General features: G+C 37.9%; 1 protein-coding gene and 1 long non-coding RNA gene across 3 annotated transcripts; both read right to left on the minus strand.

The window, feature by feature from the left end:
- Positions 1-7,722: 7,722 nt before the first annotated feature.
- On the minus strand, positions 7,723-9,353 carry LOC110451191. Its single transcript, XR_002463047.1, has 2 exons — positions 9,052-9,353; positions 7,723-8,881 (listed from the first exon to the last, which is right to left on the minus strand). It is a non-coding gene; the product is annotated as an uncharacterized LOC110451191 (long non-coding RNA).
- A 170-nt stretch (positions 9,354-9,523) lies between these two features.
- Positions 9,524-19,971, minus strand: LOC110451192 (solute carrier family 25 member 46-like). 2 transcript variants are annotated; one of them, XM_021499066.1, is made up of 10 exons: positions 19,779-19,971; positions 19,113-19,155; positions 16,676-16,736; positions 16,137-16,214; positions 15,301-15,401; positions 15,075-15,131; positions 13,869-13,926; positions 12,765-12,980; positions 11,682-12,092; positions 9,524-10,587 (listed from the first exon to the last, which is right to left on the minus strand). In XM_021499066.1, exons 1-10 carry the CDS (start codon positions 19,912-19,914, stop codon positions 10,567-10,569), a joined length of 1,182 nt encoding a protein of 393 aa, XP_021354741.1. In that variant the 5' UTR covers positions 19,915-19,971; the 3' UTR covers positions 9,524-10,566. The 2 variants fall into 2 exon arrangements, with proteins under 2 accessions (XP_021354741.1, XP_021354742.1); XM_021499067.1 differs by lacking the exon at positions 19,779-19,971 and adding an exon at positions 19,515-19,706.
- Between the last annotated feature and the right edge of the window lie 92 nt (positions 19,972-20,063).

Genomic DNA, 20,063 nt, shown 5'->3' on the forward strand with positions numbered 1-20,063 from the left:
GGTTTCCATGTGGGGAAAAATTGAGGAAAATGGTGAAAATACATGATTTTTAAAGAAAATTTTCAGGGTGGGGGGTTTCCTGAAGCCCAAAAAACCCCTCTGGATCCGCCACTGCGACCTTATGATACAGCCGTCTCCGGGAAGGACGTCGCGGCAATTGCCAACTTACAATCCTAATTAATATATAGGATATGGGCTCTGTCCTGCTCTCCCTTGCTGTCTTTGAAAGTATCTCTACGAACTAACCATGTGCAAAAGATTTCCTTTAGCTCTATAATACAGACATGCAAAACGAGTTACATCGTCGCCAGCCATGGGTTTTAGTCCGCTCCCGCTCCTGGCCTGCGACGATGAACGAATTATGCAAAATAAGTTTCAAGCGCACACTTTCATTTACCTTTGGTGAAATACGTGAGGACAAAGTACAGCCATAGTATATTTTGGTATTTCAAGTGATAGCTTATCAAAATAACGTGATCTAAATCTTTAATAAAAAAAACCCCAAGAACATTACATTAAATTCAAATATTCGAATTCGCAACAAACGCCTCTTTCTGCTTTCTGTGTTGAAAACCATTATATACGACAATTCTTATTTTTTAATTTGAAAAAGTGATATATTAAAGACATTGTTCATATCAAAATGGAGGTCCGTAATACTAATATTAATACCCGGTCTCCTCTGCACAACAAAAATGTCTCGTCGTCAGAAGATACGTTATCGCAGCTAGGAGGTCAGCAATTATTAGCCGATATCATACTTGTTTTAAAATAGTTTTATTAGAAGCCTGTAAGTTTTGTTGATTAATAAGATGAAGGAGGGAGAAAGACCCATTCGACTTCGAGTAGAAAAATTACAGGAGCAAAATTTGCGGGAAGTCTGCAAGCACACTTTGTGAGTCACGACACGTTTGAAGTGTAAACTTGCTATAAAGCAGAAATAGCGAACGGAGCAATCGAATCAGATCCTAGCATAGAGGACCTGGTCACCTTCGGAGGTAACACCGATAGTCAGGCAGAACTCTGAGGGTCAATACGACCTTGGGCTGTAAAGTACAAGAGAGGATAAAATAACAAATAATGGATGACAGACGCGCATTTGGCAGGAAAAGAGAAATTTGGAATCGCTACAAGACCAAGAGACAGCTTCCAAATGCATAAAATGAAGGGGGAACGAGAAATTCAAAACGTCATTTCCAAAAGGGGCGGAGAAATTGAGAAGATCGGACTCCGTCAGCTATGAGAGTAGGAGTGAGGAGGAAAGGATTTAAGAACTGCATTCACGAGGCGCATAGAGTCCATGGAAGAAGAGAATCATATAAGCTGCTAACCCTTATTGGGTTACATCAGACATTTATAAAATACTCACGGGGAAGTAAGAGAATACAAAAGGTTGATTTACACGACAGATCCCTGGGAGTTAACATGGAAGCTAGTCCAGGTCATAAGGCCAAATACCCACATTGGCACCAATGCCGAATGGGGTGCTATATAAGATATACAAGGACCCTAATAGGTCAGGACTACTGTTGAAAATTATACTGAGAAGGGGGTGGGGTGGGGTATTGAATTGTTGGTAGAAGGCAAATGGATGCTCTATTACAAGGAAGGACTCCAACGAAAGCGGGCAGTTCAAACGATTCCAATGCTGAGTGTAACAGGGAAGATGCATTTTGCAGTTTTGAGACGGTTGCTGACGTACATGACGTCCAACGCCGATGTTGATATCTATCGCTTCAGACAGACACACTACCAGACTTTTCAGGATGTGTCTTACATACAAGCACCATAAGTCAACTAATCGAGAAATGATATGTGAATGAAGGGGGCAGTTCTGTAATTCAGTTAGACCTCACAAAGTTTAAGGAATTGTATACCACAAAAGTTGAGTTGGAAGGCGCTGAAACACTACCCCAACTCTGAACACATCTAAAGGCTGACCAGCAGCTAACTGTAATTGTGGCAGATTACATGATATCTACGATTCTTTTAAATATGACAATATAGGCAGGATAGAGACAAAAGGATCAAAGACAGGGACCAACATCAGACAACCACTAAGGAGGAGAATATGCATGACCTCACAAGTGGTACACACTATGGGTGCTGACTGCATCCGAAGAATTTTTGACAGGGGCAAGGATGAAGTTCAAGCCTTGGAAACCATAGGGTTTTATCATAAGGAAGGGAAAGATAAATCCAATAGTTCCTTTAAAGGTACAATTAAGGATAGACCATCCAATTGGTCGTTTGTCAACGAGTGGATGACAGCTTGCGTGTTTCTCACAGCGTCAAACAACAATAGCATCAGGTCTCGGAGGAAATATGAAGCTAAGAAAAGATCATGTTGCCAGACAATTCCAATGCTTGGATGTAACAGCACTGACGTGGCAACTCGTGGTGTACGAGATTGTAATGACAACAGTGGAAGCCATAGGGGGGACTACAATAAAAAACCGAGCGACATTGACTAGCAATTCCACATTGCTTCTCAAGTGTGGGGTTGTGCAACAGGTCATCAAAGTTGCAACCGCCTTCAAATTGGTTAGAAAATTAATGAAATCGTAGAATGAAATAGTAAGGAAAACAGGACTTCAGGTGAAAAAAGATGGAAGTGGCCAGTCAGCAAAGCTGGGCCATGGAGTTTGTAGAAAGCAAATAACGGCACAATGATATTATGAGTTCCGTGTGCCAAAAACGGCAAGAGTTAAGGATATCGAAAACAGCAGGAACAGTACACACGGAGAGAGAGAGGGGGGCGTATTGTTTCAGGAGGAAGTTTCAATCAAAGAAGACATGAGAAGGCAACAAAGAGGCCAAGGGGCGTTAACAGCTTACCTGGTATTTTATTTTCAATTAAAACCTGTGGAGTACCATACCAGTTTATCAACTCAACTGTTTCAATGTTATGACCCAGGTAAAAAGTTGATGGACGATGGAGGCTGCGCCATACATAAGCCCTTTGGACCAGGTGAGCTAAAAAATGACTGGACTAGTTGGTTTGGTTACAGGTGTTACACACTGCTGTACTGTATTGTGACGTTGATACTAGTATCATCAAACACTGCCCATAGAACATCCTCCCTGTCTATACCTACAGCCCATGTACAGTCTTTGTCTGTGTGTATGACCCTAAGGAACTCACCACCTCCACTGATGAGTAGGACCCTGTAGTTGTCATAGTCCCCTATGATCAGGTTCCCCACACTGTCATACACCACAACCTAGGGGTTAAATGGTTTACCTCCTGTTTGTAGTGTTGGTTTATATGTACTGGGGATGTCACCTCTATATACAAATAGCTCCTTTAAATCAGTGTCCATCACAACAACATGTACTTTTCCATCACCACCATTTGTCTGACTACTGAAATCAACCACTGCCACATTGTGAGTGACAGGACACTCTGAGATCCTGTATGGTGTACGTATACCCACTAATGGTTTCCCAGTCATTGTAGAACACACTCTTTTAACATTTGTGGTTAATTTGGAGATGTGTTTGGTCATCCCCACAGTGACATGGCTACTGGCTGTAATACCCATACACATGGGTTCCTCCTTGGTACTGAATCTGTGCGTCAGTCGTCCTGATACCAGTTCTGTGATGTTGTTATTATCACAGACCCACAGTGTGGGGGTGGCGGGTGACAGACTGATATCACTGATCCTGACATTGTGATTGACCTCCTGTATAACTTCACCCTTCCTGTCCAGGAGAGTTAATGTGTACTGGTACCTGGTCCACACCTGACCATCAGTGGTGGGACATATAGAATCAATGTGACATGGAGACTCCCACTCCTCCACTACCTTGGTCTGTGGTAGAAGTTTGTATGTTGTCACTGATTTCTTCACTTTTGCTCCTGACCGTTGTTGTTGTGTAGAGGGTTGTCCCAGATCATCTGATGTTGTGAATGACCAAACCTGGTCAGTTAATGTTTGACCATGACCTGAGGTGATCACTCCTAATGCCTTTTTCAAGTGATGTTGAGGATTTTCATTCGAAGTGAAGTTGGCAGTACCCAGGACAGGTTTTACAGGGAGACTGTGTAGGAGAGTGGATCTCACAAAATTCATCATAAATTTGTATGTGTGAACCACGCTGGAGAGCTGCTTTGCATTCTTGAATTTGTTGTTTGAGTTGCTTCTTGTATATCTGGAGGTCCTGTTTGTATTTCTTTATCAGCTTGGTATTATCCTCTTCCATTTTGTGGTAAAGAGAGAGTGTCTGTGCTGTAAGCATGTCCAGATCTTGTTTTAATTTATCTGTTTACATTTTTAACTTTTGTGACAGCTTCTCAAAAGTACTCTGCTGTCTTTAAGAGGGGCGGGGCCCAATAGGGGAAATAAAGCAAATTCTTTAAAATCCTTCTTCTTCTGTAGGAATGAAAGGATTTGTTCCATATTTGGTCTGAAGCATCCTTGGGTAAAGGGGGAACAATTTTGTATAAATAAGGAGTGTATCAGTAGAGGAAATGTATTTCCCAATTTGTACAAGGTCCTTTTTTTCTGTTCTGTCTATAAAGTTTTTAAAGTCTGGTTCTTTCTGTGGAGTGATTTAACTCATCTCACTAACTGGATGGGTTTTGTGAATAGAAGAGGGGCATTTTTGGACAATCCAGTTCCTGACATTTTTCACCACAAAATTCTAGTTCTCTCCCCTTGTTGTGAATACATGTCGTTTGACCTTTAATACAGAGAGGAATTTGGCTTTTAGGGGTTGCCATTTTGATAAAAGCTAAATTATTTGTTGAAATCTTAAAGATGTTTGTTGTTCTTGTATAAGTATATTGTTACATGTATCAGTAAACACTCACAAATAAGAGTTCTCTTAACATAACAAACTCTATTTGTGAGTCCCTTTGGACCAGGTGAGCTAAAAGCTGTGGATGGGATGTTAGGGAGGAAGGACTAGATTGGATACAGTGGAGCGAAGCTGTCTTTGACGGATATTTGTGGTATTCAAAATTTCAGTCAAGACATTCTGCTGTGTGCGACATTTTATCTTTACCTGTTGAACTCCACAAATGTTAATCCAAACCCATCAGGTACATTGTGTGGAAAGCGATAGACTTTGGAACAGATTTTATCAATTTCCCTGGTAGATAGACAATACTTACACGTGGAGGTACATTCAGATATTGAGAAAATTGGCAGAAACCTTACAGAAGGATAGAGATAAGATGGAAGGCAGTGAAGTCCAACAACGTGAGAAACCAGCAGAAGAACTGGTTTTCTAAAAATGGAGGAAGATCAAGTTCTTATAATGAATCTATACGGGAGGCTGATTTCCCCTTACATAGTCCAAAAGTCCTTTTTGATGGACATTACTGTGTCCAGGGTATCAAGACTCTGGTACTGGTGGAACTGAAAATGCCATAGTAGAGGTGTGTCAATACCAATGACTGAATATGGGCAAAAACGAGGACTTGCCAGAATAAAGAGAGCAGGGTGGCAGATGACGAACTCCACTGTGAAAGTGTGGTGTAAAGATTTCACGCGCTGCGACCGAAAGAAACATTAAAGAAAGCGGCAGTGCTGCAGGCTTCCGAGGAAACTGAACGACTCCCCAGTTCGATGTGGATGAAGAGGAAGGAGAGTAACTGGAATTCAGCGCCAGTGTACAATGACCGATCCCCTCTGTGGATCCCAATCCTGAGATTGTTTTTTTAATCAGGATTTAATTCTCTCGCGACAGTCAGGATCAAATGAAGACCATTGTTAAAATATTAAGGGAAGGAAGAATTTGGCTGATAACAACGGCGGGTTCAGTAGTGCCAAACGAACACCACATCTATTAAGCTTTCATTGAATGTGTATTGTAATTCATTGAGGAAAGATCTGATATTTCAACCCATCCTTCAGAAAAGAAATCCTGCAGATAGTTATTATTATTACAGACATGGAATGGGGCATAATATGATCATGTTTTTACAGAGTTATGACCCGTTGTTTATTTAAAACATTAGTACATGTAATTTGTCTCCACAAATAATCCTTCTTTTTTTCCCATTTCCGTGAAACTTAGTTGAGGATTAACAGGTTTCTCTATTAATATCAAACTGCAGAAAACAAATTCATACTTTCCCGAAAGGAAATAATTATAGACTCTCTGAGTACTATACTTACTATACTAGAACTCCCTCCGAAACTAGCCAAATCATATAGTAAATTTAGAACATGTAATACGAAGTTACCAATTGAAAGTGATGGGTGGTCCAATATACCACATGAAAATAGGTTATGTAATATATGTAATTTAAGAGAAATTGTCGACGCATTTCAATACCTGTTTACCTCTACATAACAACCAATACTCAATATGGTAGACGAAAACATATGTCCAGATATTATTATGAAAACCCAAACACAATTAAATTTCATATATGATTCAATTATGTACCACAACATGAATTGATATCATTGGCTAAAATTAATTCACAATACTAATGTCCATCCTGTTAAAGTAAAAGTTAGTTTCCAATACAGGAGCCAATAGAGTTTCTCTACACTGGACTCAAAAATTAAACAATTGTAAAATATAAAGTTAAAGTTCCACCATGTATTATTGTCACCCATTTGTATATATGTATTCTCTACACTGTATTGTTTATGAGAATAAAACAATTGTCATTGTCATCAGATGAGGTTGTAAATGTGTATAAAACACATTGATCCAATACTTATATACAGAGTTACTGCCCTTTGTGTAATAATAAAGAAGAAAAAACATTCAATAACATAAAACAAATAATTTTATTTATAACTTTGAAATCATTAAGCAGTATGAAACATACCTCTGAGAAAACAAAAAAGGAAGACCTTAATGATTTTTACAATAATTAAAAATTAAAAACAATAATAATTTTTGACCAATCATAGATCATACCTTTACACTTCAGGTGCAGGACTACAATATTGAAAGGCAAACTACAAAATGTACATTTCAATCCGAATGTCACTTCTACAGGGTACTGACCAACTTCAACAATTTGAAGATTAATGTCAGAGAAAGGTTAAGATGGAAAGAAGAAAGTTTTCAAAGAAAGAATTTACTTTTTCCCTCCACAAAATGATCGTCACAACACAATATGAAACACCTCTAATCTACAGACAGCACCAACAATGCTATGCGCCTTTGGTATTTGCCGATCATTTTGTAGTCCTGCAATTTAAGTGAAAGCGGTGTATTAATTTCCAGTCCTTTTTGAAGGATTTCAAGAAAAAAAATCGCCAGCTGGCTTGCATTTCTCAAAAGAAAACTAAAATTGAGCTTACAATAATTAAAGCTATTTCTACCAAATGCCCTTTTGGACTTCATAGTAAGAGTTTTTGCACAGCAGAACTTCTTCAATCTCAACATCTTTTCCAGAAAAATAAATAAAAATTGAATGACAGTAGCAAGAATTTCTATTTTAACTTAATCAGTTATGCTTACAGAATGTCAGTTCATCCAAGTTTCAGTGGCTTAATATCAAATATTTACCATTAGTTACATATTACATTGGAAACCGGTCTAAACGAACTCCCTAAAATATAGACCAATCTTAAATGAACACTTGTGTACAGAGAAATTTTATATTCCATAGGAATGTACTTTGCTCGTCTGTGACAAGGCCTGCTGTATATAGGTCGGACTACGGGCTGAACATTTCAACTGTTAGCCTGATGCCCAAGGCTACATTTTATCCCAAGGCTAGCGAAAATTTGAACGTTACTATGAAAATGTTTTTTTTTTTTAAATCTGCCTGTGTGCTAGTACTCTCAATATGAAATTGCCCCTGATAGATGGCATATACGTTCATGTTACGACTTCAAGAGTGGAATATTTAGCGACACATATTTTAAAATATCAAACAAACACCTAAGGCTTATGTATGACAGGTAACACTCCATAAATACATGTTGTATTCATAGTACAATATTCTATCACATTTTTATTTCTCGCTGTAAAACTGTTCACTTACAATTTTCCTGGTACACTGTACATGGTTCAAATTTCATGCATTAAAAGTGCTCACTATACATTGTATACAGGTATTTGTTTGAAGGGCAATGACTTCCATTTTTTAAACAGAAAATGTTGCCAAATATTCTCAGACAAAATATAAAAGATGTTTAGTGCACATCACAATTGCTCACATGACTACCATGTTATACATAAAGCAAAAACAGAGACCTTTTTGTCATTTTTGCGTAATCATTAATGGAATATTGCCAATTTTGGCATCAGAATGAATCAATTAACACAAAGACTTAAAGGCATCATTGTGATGTCAGACTGTAAATAATTGACATGAAATACAGATGGTGGCCCTGTGGATTAGGTAGAAGGTAAGCTACAACAGATATTCACTCTTACATCATGGTTATCTAACAAAAAGGATGATAATGATCAAACTGGTCAGAAGAGTTTTGTTTTAAGCCCAGTAGAGCCTTGCTCAAAAGAGAAACTATGACGGAAAGAGCAATTTGTCTTCAGTTTTACTAGTAAAACTCAACGAAGACACATAACCCTACAGGAAGCCTACCTTATTTCAGTACCTTACACTCTTTCATCTCTCCGCTGTGATTGTCTAAATCACAATTTCAGGCAGTACGTATAGACGTATAGGCCGTAGATGTAAATTATGTTGAGGGAGGTCTTTCCAATGAAATCGTAGGGGACAAGATAAAAAGAACATGCCCTAGACAACGTGATGTGTTGACAAACGGACGAGTGTAAACCTATAGTCCTCTCAGTGTAAACCTATAGTCCTCTCAGTGTAAACTGATAGTCCTCTCAGTGTAAACCGATAGTCCTCTCAGTGTAAACCTAGTCCTCTCAGTGTAAACCTCTAGTCCTCTCTGTGTAAACCTATAGTCCTCTCAGTGTAAACCTATAGTCCTCTCTGTAAACCTATAGTCCTCTCTGTAAACCTATAGTCCTCTCTGTAAACCTATAGTCCTCTCTGTGTTAACCTATAGTCCTCTCGGTGTAAACCTATAGTCCTCTCTGTGTTAACCTATAGTCCTCTCGGTGTAAACCTATAGTCCTCTCTGAGTAAACCTATAGTCCTCTCAGTGTAATCTGATAGTCCTCTCTGTGTAAACCTATAGCCCTCTCAGTGTAAACTGATAGTCCTCTCTGTGTAAACCTATAGCCCTCTCAGTGTAAACTGATAGTCCTCTCTGTGTAAACCTATATTCCTCTCAGTGTAAACCTATAGTACTCTCAGTGTAAACCTATAGTCCTCTGTGTGTAAACCTCTAGTCCTCTCTGTGTAAGCCTATAGTCCTCTCAGTGTAAACTTATAGTCCTCTCTGTGTAAACCTCTAGTCCTCTCAGTGTAAACCTAGTCCTCTCTGTGTAAACCTCTATTGCTCTCTGTGTAAACCTATAGTCCTCTGTGTGTAAACCTCTAGTCCTCTCTGTGTAAGCCTATAGTCCTCTCAGTGTAAACTGATAGTACTCTCAGTGTAAACCGATAGTCCTCTCAGTGTAAACCTAGTCCTCTCTGTGTAAACCTCTATTGCTCTCTGTGTAAACCTATAGTCCTCTGTGTGTAAACCTCTAGTCCTCTCTGTGTAAGCCTATAGTCCTCTCAGTGTAAACCTATAGTCCTCTCAGTGTAAACCTATAGTCCTGTCAGTGTAAACCTATAGTCCTGTCAGTGTAAACTTATAGTCCTCTCTGTGTAAACCTATAGTCCTCTCAGCATCAGTTGGGGACTAACATATCAATCTCTATTGATTTCTCATTTCTAGATTTTATCAATGTATCCCAGGTGACAAAGAGCTTGACACTGGAAAATTAAAAGAACTTTTCATTGTAATATCTCTGAAGAAAACTGAAGACACCAGCAATTGATGGTCTGAAAAAATCCAACTGTGTACATACTGCGAAAATATGTATGTAAAATGTTGTTTAAAGAGTTTTAAATTAGGGCTTCACTTTAGGTTGTTAGAATGTTTACAAAGACAAGGAACCATAGATATGTTACCAGTAGGTTCAACTATACATTAACAGAACACAAAGGCTTACACGGCATTACATTGTCTTCTCCTTAGAAACTTACGGGTATGTGAAACTTTTATAAAAACGAACTGACAACACAGCAAGCCACTGGCGACAGTCAACTCCCAAACAGTGGACTAGAAATCACACAAGATCACCAGAAAACAGTTGTTCATCATATTGTAGTTCTGAAACTTCCATGATGATTTTATATTACAGCGGAAGCTTGTCAAACCTTGCAAATTAACGAGGTACCGCTAAAGTTACATCGTCGGCAACCCACAATAAACGCTAGTACAATTAAACATGGGTTTCCGACGATGCAATATTTTTTTTTTTTTTTGTGTCTGCAAATATTTGGCCATATCTGGAGCTAAGTTGCTCAGCATCCCAACAGACCAGGTCACGTTGACCTCTGCATCTTTGCAAATAAATATAGTCATATCACTTTTACACATTTTAATATACATTTTAAATGTCACCGTATTTTTGCTAATTAACATATATATATTCTATACAGACAGACGCATATTTCCACAACTCTACCTCTGCGGCTTGATGACACCTTCATTGGTTAGGCTGCTTGGGCTGAAAAACAACATTTAAAAAATAAATCAGATGGTTATAATCAAACAACATTTAAAAATAAATCAGATGGTTATAATCAAACAAATTTGAAAATAAATCAGATGGTTATAATCAAACAACATTTAAAAATAAATCAGATGGTTATACATGTAATCAAACAACATTCCTCATATGAAACACTTTATACTGCATAAGGTAAAGTTTTTATATTGAATACCGTAATATGCTAAAACTTTACCAATGTGACACACCATGTGGGAAATTTTTTCTAGGTATTAAACACTATGCAAGGTATATCAAAACACCCTAGGATAGGGTTTTTCGTATAAGAAGCACCACATAGGGTTAAACCTAAATTTTAAATACCATGTAGAGTACAATTAAATATGGAACATAATATATGGGTTTTTTTTCATATCAAAATACAAGACAAGGCTTTATTATTAAACATTATACAGTTTAAAGTTCAATATGAACACCTTAAATGGTCTCTCCGAGTGATTTTGTTTTGCTCAGTTTTACAGCCGAATACAGGCTGTTTCCCCCTCGCTAAAAAGTGCCATATGATATTTTCCCAAAATGACCAAATAATGAAGAATATGTTCCCAATTTCAATAAAAATAATGTTATATTTCCCAATTCATAAAGGAGCAGCTGTTGTTAAATTTAGGTAACAAAAACACTGCTTCGGAGTCCATTGAGAGTAAAGTGTTAATATTAAACACTAATCTATATAGGGTTAATTTTAATATCAAATAACACACATAAGTTAAAATTTTCATATCAAAAACATCAAATTGGGTAAAGTCTTACATTATTACATGTAACTTAATCAGTAAAGTTTTCATAGTAAACGTGTAATACACAGGGTTAAGTTTTATGATTTCTGGAAGGAAATTTATTAAAGGAAAGGACTTGTAGCCCTTCGGCTGTTCGTAATCCTCGTTAAAAAAATAAAGAATTAAAACATTTATTAATGAATATTGTATACCAAGTTATTTTTTTCTGCATTGTAACACATGTATATTATTAACAGAGATTAAATGCATCACGAATGTTATACATTGTTTTGTGCACTTTAAATTTGAACTCACCATTGTTGAAGGATGTATGCTTGAACAATGTCTAGAAGTGCCGAACTCCTGAGATATTTTCTCGAAAAGAAACTTTGCTGTACGTAGAATAGCTGCATGTAATGCATACTGAAGGATCACAGCTCCAAAACCTTTGTAAAGTCCAGAAAAACCTTCCTCGATCACAATGTCTCGAAAACAGTCGACAACGCCCTCGTAGCGCGTGCTGATGGGGATGACGTCCATGCCAGTGTCAGTATTGTCTATGATAGTCCGCGTACCTTGTAGGTACAGTCGGTGTATCACAGTCTCCAGCGGATAAGTCATCATGTCTGCCAGCAGGTTTCCGGTGAAGCTGGCAAGCATTTCTGTGAAAAATGTCTCGTACATCTTCTTGGCGTTAGTGTGTCCGTCCACTGGCGAAGAGTTAGCCTAAACCACAAATCAAAAGCCACACTTTATTACCATTCAGTTTTTAGGGAAGGGGAAATATAGACTGTGTACAAAAATATAAAATATCCAAATTCACAGCTTGAGCAAAAAATTACAGAGCACTCTATAACTTTGGGTCTGAATTAGTCTTAATCAGACAAGAATTATATATGACACATGCTCTATATAAAGCTAAAGTTATTTAAGGACGTGCCAGGTTTTCGTGGTGGAGGAAAATGGGATTGCCCAGAGAAAAACCATTGACCTGTGGCCTGTACCTGGTGACTACCAGGTAAAAATAAACATATGGTTGTACACCTTAACCACTCTGCCACCTGTCCGACTGATACCTTGGCAGCTTGTTTCATCATAGTGTTACTCATACCATTCCCATTCTGTAGTGGCCGAGTGGTTAGGGTGTCTGACTGTCTGTGATCACAAGGCCTCCACCACTGGGTCGTGGGTTTGAGGCCTACATGAGGCAGTTGCCAGATATTGGCTGCAGGTCAACAGTTTTTCTCCGAATACTCGGGGCATTAATACAAACAAACCAAACACCTCTTGAATCAACTCAAAAAAGAATTTTCTCACAAAAATGAAGTGATACTGTACATAGGTAAAGCTTATGTCAGAGGTTTGAAGCCAAGTTAGATCTATGGACAGAGTACCTACCCTTGATTCCTGTTCTTCCAGTGTGATGGTGGAGATGACGGTGTACTTGGCCAGCTGGGTGATTGTATATGATGTAACTCCTATGATGGCTGTTGGCAGGACAAGTTTCCAGACAGGCAGGAGGTGAGTGGTCTGTGGCGTCCACCACCCCATCACACGCGCCACGCCTTCCTTCAGACAGTCAAATGTTCCTGGACGCTCAGACGACACATCAGCCTATAAGAATGAGCAGAAAACAAGCTCATTGTGCCCGAGGAGGTCAGAATCAAATGAAAAGATTTCTGTGACAACTACTTATATTTTTGGTTTCATTGCAGCCAGGAAAACGGTAGAAGAAACAGTTCCAAGTGATATGTACACCGCAGTATGGTCCATGTATACATATAACATGGACCTATATAACCTGTGTACACCATAGTATGCTCCTGACAATACATGTAACATAGACCTATATTACCTGTGTACACCATAGTGTGGTCCTGACAATACATGTAACCTGGACCTATAGTACCTGTGTACACTAGAGTATGGTCCTGACAATACATGTAACATGGACCTATATTACCTGTGTAGATTTCATATTGCCTGTGTAAGAAGGCAAGGGTAATGTGAAATCCAGATAGGTAGTTGTTGGATCACACAACGTATGGATCACACAACGTATGGATCGCACAACGTAACACGATGCGTGCTATGTGTGTACGATGTGCAAACGATAAAAAACACGACGATTATTGCTTGCGCATGTAACATGGACCTATTTCTTGCCTGTGTAAATTTCATATTGCCTGTGGAGAAGGCAAGGAAAATGTGAAATCCATATAATTATAAATATGAGCCCAATTACCTATAAGCAAGAGATCCTAGAAGGATCTTGGCACCCATCATGAAAGAATCTTTATCAGATCTACAAAAGATTATCTTTCACCTTCTTTGCTCTTCAATTTCCTTTCAGGTACTATCACCCATTCCTATGTTGGAAATTTGAAGATGGAGGGCTAAAAATCCATTTTTTTAATCAAAGAAAACTGNTCTTTACATCCAAATTCCTTAAACCGGCGCTTGTCCGACGTTACACTGTGTCCTTGTCAAGGTATAACTTACCTGTACAGTTTCCAGTAGGCTGGCTGCCAGGAAGGGTGTGGAGATCATATATGACAGTCTGAAAAGGACAGAAAGACCGTCACTCAATCGTAATATCAATGACGTTTTTTAGTTATTCCTTATATATAAGTATCATTCCTAGGCCCCCATTTTCTCTGATATCATGATCTTTTGTGACCATATTGAATACTGTAGATAATTGCTCAATGCCATACTTGCCAATTCTCCCTATTTTGGAGGGAGACTCCCGATTTTGAACCCTAAAATTTAGTGTTTTCAACCAGTAAAAAATCTGCTGAACTGTTTCTAATTTCTAAGATCTGATGATTTCATCTGAAAACCAGCTCAAATAATTTAAAAGTGTTATTTTTCCCCAGGGTGTAGATACACACATTAAATTTTAAAAAGTTGGCAAGTATGTCAATGCTGTCATGAATTTTAGACATATTTATTTGGACAAAGTAACCAGAGACTTCATATGTACAACTCCAAACAGGGACGAGGGTGGGGGTGTTCCAACAGGGACGAGGGTGGGGGTGGGGGTGTTCCAACAGGGACGAGGGTGGGGATGGGGGTGTTCCAACAGGGAAGAGGGTGGGGGTGGGGATGTTCCAAAAGAGAAAATTTTATGAATAGTATAACTTATGAAAGAATTGAGAAGCTTGGGCTTAGATTGGGAAATTGCACAGGAAAATGAACAGTACATGATCAGCATCAGTTAAATGTTTCACTTTCATAAGTTTAGATTATATATATAATAGCTTGCCTTGGGGAAATCTTTTATATTTGACATTAAATATAAAAGTTATTTATTTCACAACCATTATGAAACAAGTTTTTACAACTTATATCAATCACACTTGAAGGCTCGGATATTAGTGATGGGGGGGGGGGTCTTAATGTGGGAGGAAACCGGAGTACCCGGAGAAAACCTACGTGGTCGGGCAGTTGACCCCATACATTTTCATGTCCTATCAGGGAATCGAACCCTGGCCGCCTTGGTGAAAGGCAAGTGTGCTATCCACTGCACCACCTGAAAGCACCCTTAAACCTTTCACCTCTATGTAACTTTAGTAGACTCTACCATGCATTGATCTGAGGGAGTCCATTATGGTCTACAGTGGTGAAAGGGTTAATTTATTTACCTTAGCAGCATATTTTTGTCAGTAGAGACATAGACATGGATCTCGTAGCACCAAAGCTTACCCTTTCAGGAGCAAGTGTTGACAGTGTTTCTTCAGTGGACTGTGTTTCGAAACTTCTCTGAAATAGAATTATGAATTTGTGAGAATGTATTTGCTTCTAAATGTCAGTTTTGGGAATTGATAACAATTTGTATATATTTATTTCATCCATTATCCATATTTGTTCTATTTTATTTATACATTAGAACAGATTAAAATTCACAGAGTTTTAAAGCCGCCCTACTTACTTAGGAAGAGGTGTGACCTCACTGATGACCGTTTCGCTGACCATGAAGATTCCCTTAGCGAGAAACACACTTCCTATACCTTTCCATAGTGTGGCCAGGCCCTGAAAAATCACCAGAATTTTACTACACACCTTCATTGAAGAAGAATATGGTGACCATTCCTTGCATCAATAAATACACCGCAGAACTATAATCAATACAATGTAATAGAATCATTATGGGGGGATTAGGGCTGCAACGATATAATGCGATATTTTGAATATGGTACGATACACAATATTTGAAGATTACTGTGGAGTGACACCAGACAATTTTACTGTTACTGTTTACTGTCAAATTCTGGTAAACTATACTCAAGATGTATCTGCATACTAAAATTTATTAATTACAGGTTGAAAAATATGGGAGATATATGTCCCGGCAAAACGTTTCGATAATCAAGGTCAGAGGTCAAAACTTAAGTCACAATGACCTACTTTTGGTAGATGAATCTTTGCCATCCCAAGATTTACCTCAAGTTGAATGACAGAATTCATTAATTACAGGAGACTTCAATGTTGGGGGTCAAAAGTCAAAATATAGGTCATGTTGACCTACTTTTGGTAAACAATTCTCTGCCATCCTAACATGTACCTGCAGAAGAAATTTGGTAATTCAAGGTGAAATAGTTAAGGAAATATGCCAGGACAGACCCGATATATACAGACTATGGGTTGAAGGATTTTAAACTTAAAGCTCTTTTCGGTGGAGCAGGTTGGGAACTGATAAACTTGTGCACAAAGTTAGAGGTAGGACAAAGTTCCAGGTACACTAGTATAGTGCAAATTAAGTCTCACCTGTGTTCTCTCCAAATTCACAATTACGTGGAAGAGGGTAAAAGGAGTCAGGTGGTACCAGGAGGCGTTGTGGTGAACCTGAAGAGGACATCATTATACAAGGTTATATACAGCATACTTGCAAACTGGGGGAGATTACACATTCTCAGAATTAAAAGCATAAATAAAATGAGTGTATGTACACCCTAGATAAAAAATGACACTTTTAAATGGCATCTTTTGAGTCGTCCTTTCAGATGAAATCACAATACCTTTGATAATAGGAATAGTTTAGCAGATTGTCAGCTTAAAAATGCTAAATTTTAGGGACCAAAATCATGAGTCTCTCTCTGACATAGGGAGAGTTGGCAAGTATAATACAGTAAATTATCTATTTTTCAAAATTCTTCTTTCAAGATAGTTCAAAATTATTCACAAGAATATTTAGTTGATGCAGCACATGTAAAATTTATCGACAGAACTCTAAATCTCTCAATAATTTTCAGACATTTTAAATGTGCTTCAAACAATACATGGAAGAGGGGGGGGGGATCACAAACCTGACATTGTCGACGTAGAACAATACATGGATGGGACAGGATGTGTTCTGCAAACACGCTACTGTAAACAGAAAGAAACAGAGTTAAAATGGAAATCCTCGCAAGTGAGAGTTCCAAAAAGATGGACAGCTTGGGTGGGCGGCACAGATGAGAAGGAGGAGAAATATTGACTATCAGTATGGTGTTGTTTACGGGATAAGGCAGACAGTGGACTTAATTTGTCCTGAAGGGACATTTAATACAATCGTGGCAAAGGAGTCATAAGTGAACTGAATATGTTGGCCAGTATATCTGCATTCACTTGGAAATCACTCTCCACCTTCCCTTTTGGGGTGTGAGGAAACACCAGAACCAGTGACGACCCAGGGGTGTTGCTTTAGTTGCAACAACGTTTATCTGTGTCCAAAAATAATCTGGACAGAGGCGGATCCAGAGACCTATCTGGGGGGGTTCCAAATTTCCAGGGGGGGGGGGGGGTTCCAAGGGGGGGAAATTGAGGAAACTGGGGAAAATACATGATTTTTAAAGAAAATTCTCAGGGTAGGGGGGTTTCCTGAAGCCCCAAAAACCCCTCTGAATCTGCCACTGCTGGACCAAGGTTTTTGAAGATTTTCCCCTATTTCATATGGAATTTCCTTTTAATAACAACCTCTCTTGAACTATGATTTTCTATGGCTTCCCTTTGCCAGCAGTTTGAATATTTATATATATTCAAACATGGGTATTGCCCAAACAAGGAGTCCACTACTTATACTCTAAACAATAGGGGATTAATCCTCCATTGTCTATATATTAGTAGGATCTCCAGTCAGGTCAGTGGTCAAGGCTCACCGGACTGACTCTACCTAATCTAATGTCATGGTGTGATGATCATCCTGACAGTTGGAAGAGGACTATACCATCTGTTGGAATTAGGTATATATAGGTAAAGTGTTATTTCAAAGAGTCTATTTCATGATAGATATACCTGTATTTTCACCGGTGGTTTCAAGTACACATGGTCACCAGGAGTGATTTATTATACCAATTGAAAAACATAAATTTCAAAAATTTCAAACACATTGAAGCACGGCCTCCTTAGCATCACTTCATTAGGTGATTAATCAATGTTAGCATAAAAGCCTGGGCTGTACATTCTTTCATTAGGTGTTGCCATTGCACATATGTATGCAATAATATTTCACAATAAAAGACAAACAGTTAAAATCACAATTTCATATTTATGACTAATAAGTTAATGTTAAATTGCCAAAATGCTCTCCTAAGCTGTACATGTACCGGTATCTACAGAAAAGCCCCCCCATAAACTTTGACCAGTTTACGGGCCTGACACAAACATCAACATTTTAACCAAAATCTACATTTTTAACATTCTTACAAAATTGGTTAACACGTACTCGCTCCGCTCGGCCATCATAAAATATAAATACTCTACTTTATAAAATATAACCTGGTATATGATACCGAAACTATTTTACGCCTCACTCGATCTGTTTGTCAAGGAAATAATGTCCGATAAATTCTTGCTTTCTACGCTCGGCAGCTGTGCTTGAAAAAGTTTAGTAACATCTTCAGAAAACAAATTTTCGCATCGCTCTGCTCGGCAGTGGAAATATCATTGTCCCAATCTCAGTAAAAATGAAGTTCTATTATATTTTGGTGGGAGAAATTAGTATACATGAAAACCGGCTTGAAAATTGTAATTAATTAGTTTTAGATAAGTGCAAAATATGTCTTTTTCTGAGTTTAAAATTTTGGGCAACACCCAAAATTAATTCCTGGGTCCCCCCCTGAGAACTGTGTTACACATTGTGTGTTACAATGTATTGTTATTATTGAAATATGATTTTTATTATATAAATGTTTCAACGCCTTTGTTATATTTCACAGCTCCAACAAACAAAAAATTCCGTTCATTGACATGACCCTTTTGCAATAACTTACTCAAACTGAGTCAACTCCATTTCTATTTACTAATTTACACACTGCAAAAGCTTTTAAATCATTATGACAGTAATCATTTCTAATTCAGTACAACATAATAACCTGAAATCCAAAACCAAATATTAGAGAGAGATATATATATCCATCCAGATCTTTAAGATGAATATAGCGATAACAAACTTTGAGTGTCAAAATCCAAGAGGCCACCTGGAAACCATCTTATTCTTCCCATCATTCTATAAATTGAACACACAACTATAATGACCAAGGAGAAACCTGAATTTTAAATTTGAGAAAGATCTGCTCAATATTTCTTAAGAAACAGTGATAACAATAACTATTTCAACATAGAAGGACGACAGATGATGGATCAAACAATAAAAGGTGAATTGCAGAGCATCCCACCATCTGCTGACGGTTGGTTTACCAAGAATATTTTTTGACAATTTTTCATAATTAAGCCACAATTATCTAATACCATGATTAAACCTACCTTGATATTCCTATGGCCCATCCAGCAAAAGTCTGGAACTGATCTGGAAAAAAAGTAAATTAACATTGACAGTTTCTTTTTTCTGTTTGGGAATAGTCAACTTCTCTTGTTGGAAAACAGACATCAGAATTCAATAAATAACTTTTTGTGTAGAAATGTACTTCATTGTATAGCTTATTTGATTTTGTTGAAAAAATGATGACCATTTTTGTTTGTTACAGTCATTAAAAAAAATTCATTTCACTTTATTTCCCATTTCGGTGATAAAATTGTTATTGAAAACAGAAACTGTTACTCTAATGCATGGTTGTGCTTAGCTGCAATAACGTAGTTTCTGATGACGAGACAATTCTTATATATTGCGTCGTCTCCAAAAGGCCGCATAATGACAGAGCTACTTACTCAAGTTACTGTACAGTACTACAGTAGGCAGGTAGGTTGTGTTTAGATCCATCTTATTTTCGTTTTATTGACTAAATTAAAGGTCAAAGGGAGCTTGCCTTTTCTGACAAATATTTAATTGATATGTTAACCAAGTACAAAATCAAGCATCCAATTTCGAACTGGTATCGAGGGTTTTATTTTCTGTAGATGGCCTTGTCCCACATGCACATGACATTGAAATCCGTGTACGACTTATCTCCCTTAACTTGATTTTTTTCAAACCTGTTTGTCCACGATTTTCCTGTGGTTGTTGATGCGATCGCACTGTCCTCTCGTAAAAAGCATCATCCTGTCTCAAATCCTGATGTCTGAACGACTGTCTTAGGTTCCTTTCTTGCACAAATGAGCGGTCACTCATTATTTTTGCTCTCAAAACAGTATCAGGAACCGGCTGCTAGCGTTGCATGTTGGGGAATAATTCATTTGACAGGTGCGTTCGTATACAGATAGACTTACTATCGTATAACAATTAATTACCTTTATAATATTTTTATTACGCCAGAATAT

The sequence above is a fragment of the Mizuhopecten yessoensis genome, unplaced genomic scaffold, assembly GCF_002113885.1.
Source record: "Mizuhopecten yessoensis strain PY_sf001 unplaced genomic scaffold, ASM211388v2 scaffold5875, whole genome shotgun sequence".
NCBI classification, from domain to species: Eukaryota; Metazoa; Mollusca; class Bivalvia; order Pectinida; family Pectinidae; genus Mizuhopecten; species Mizuhopecten yessoensis.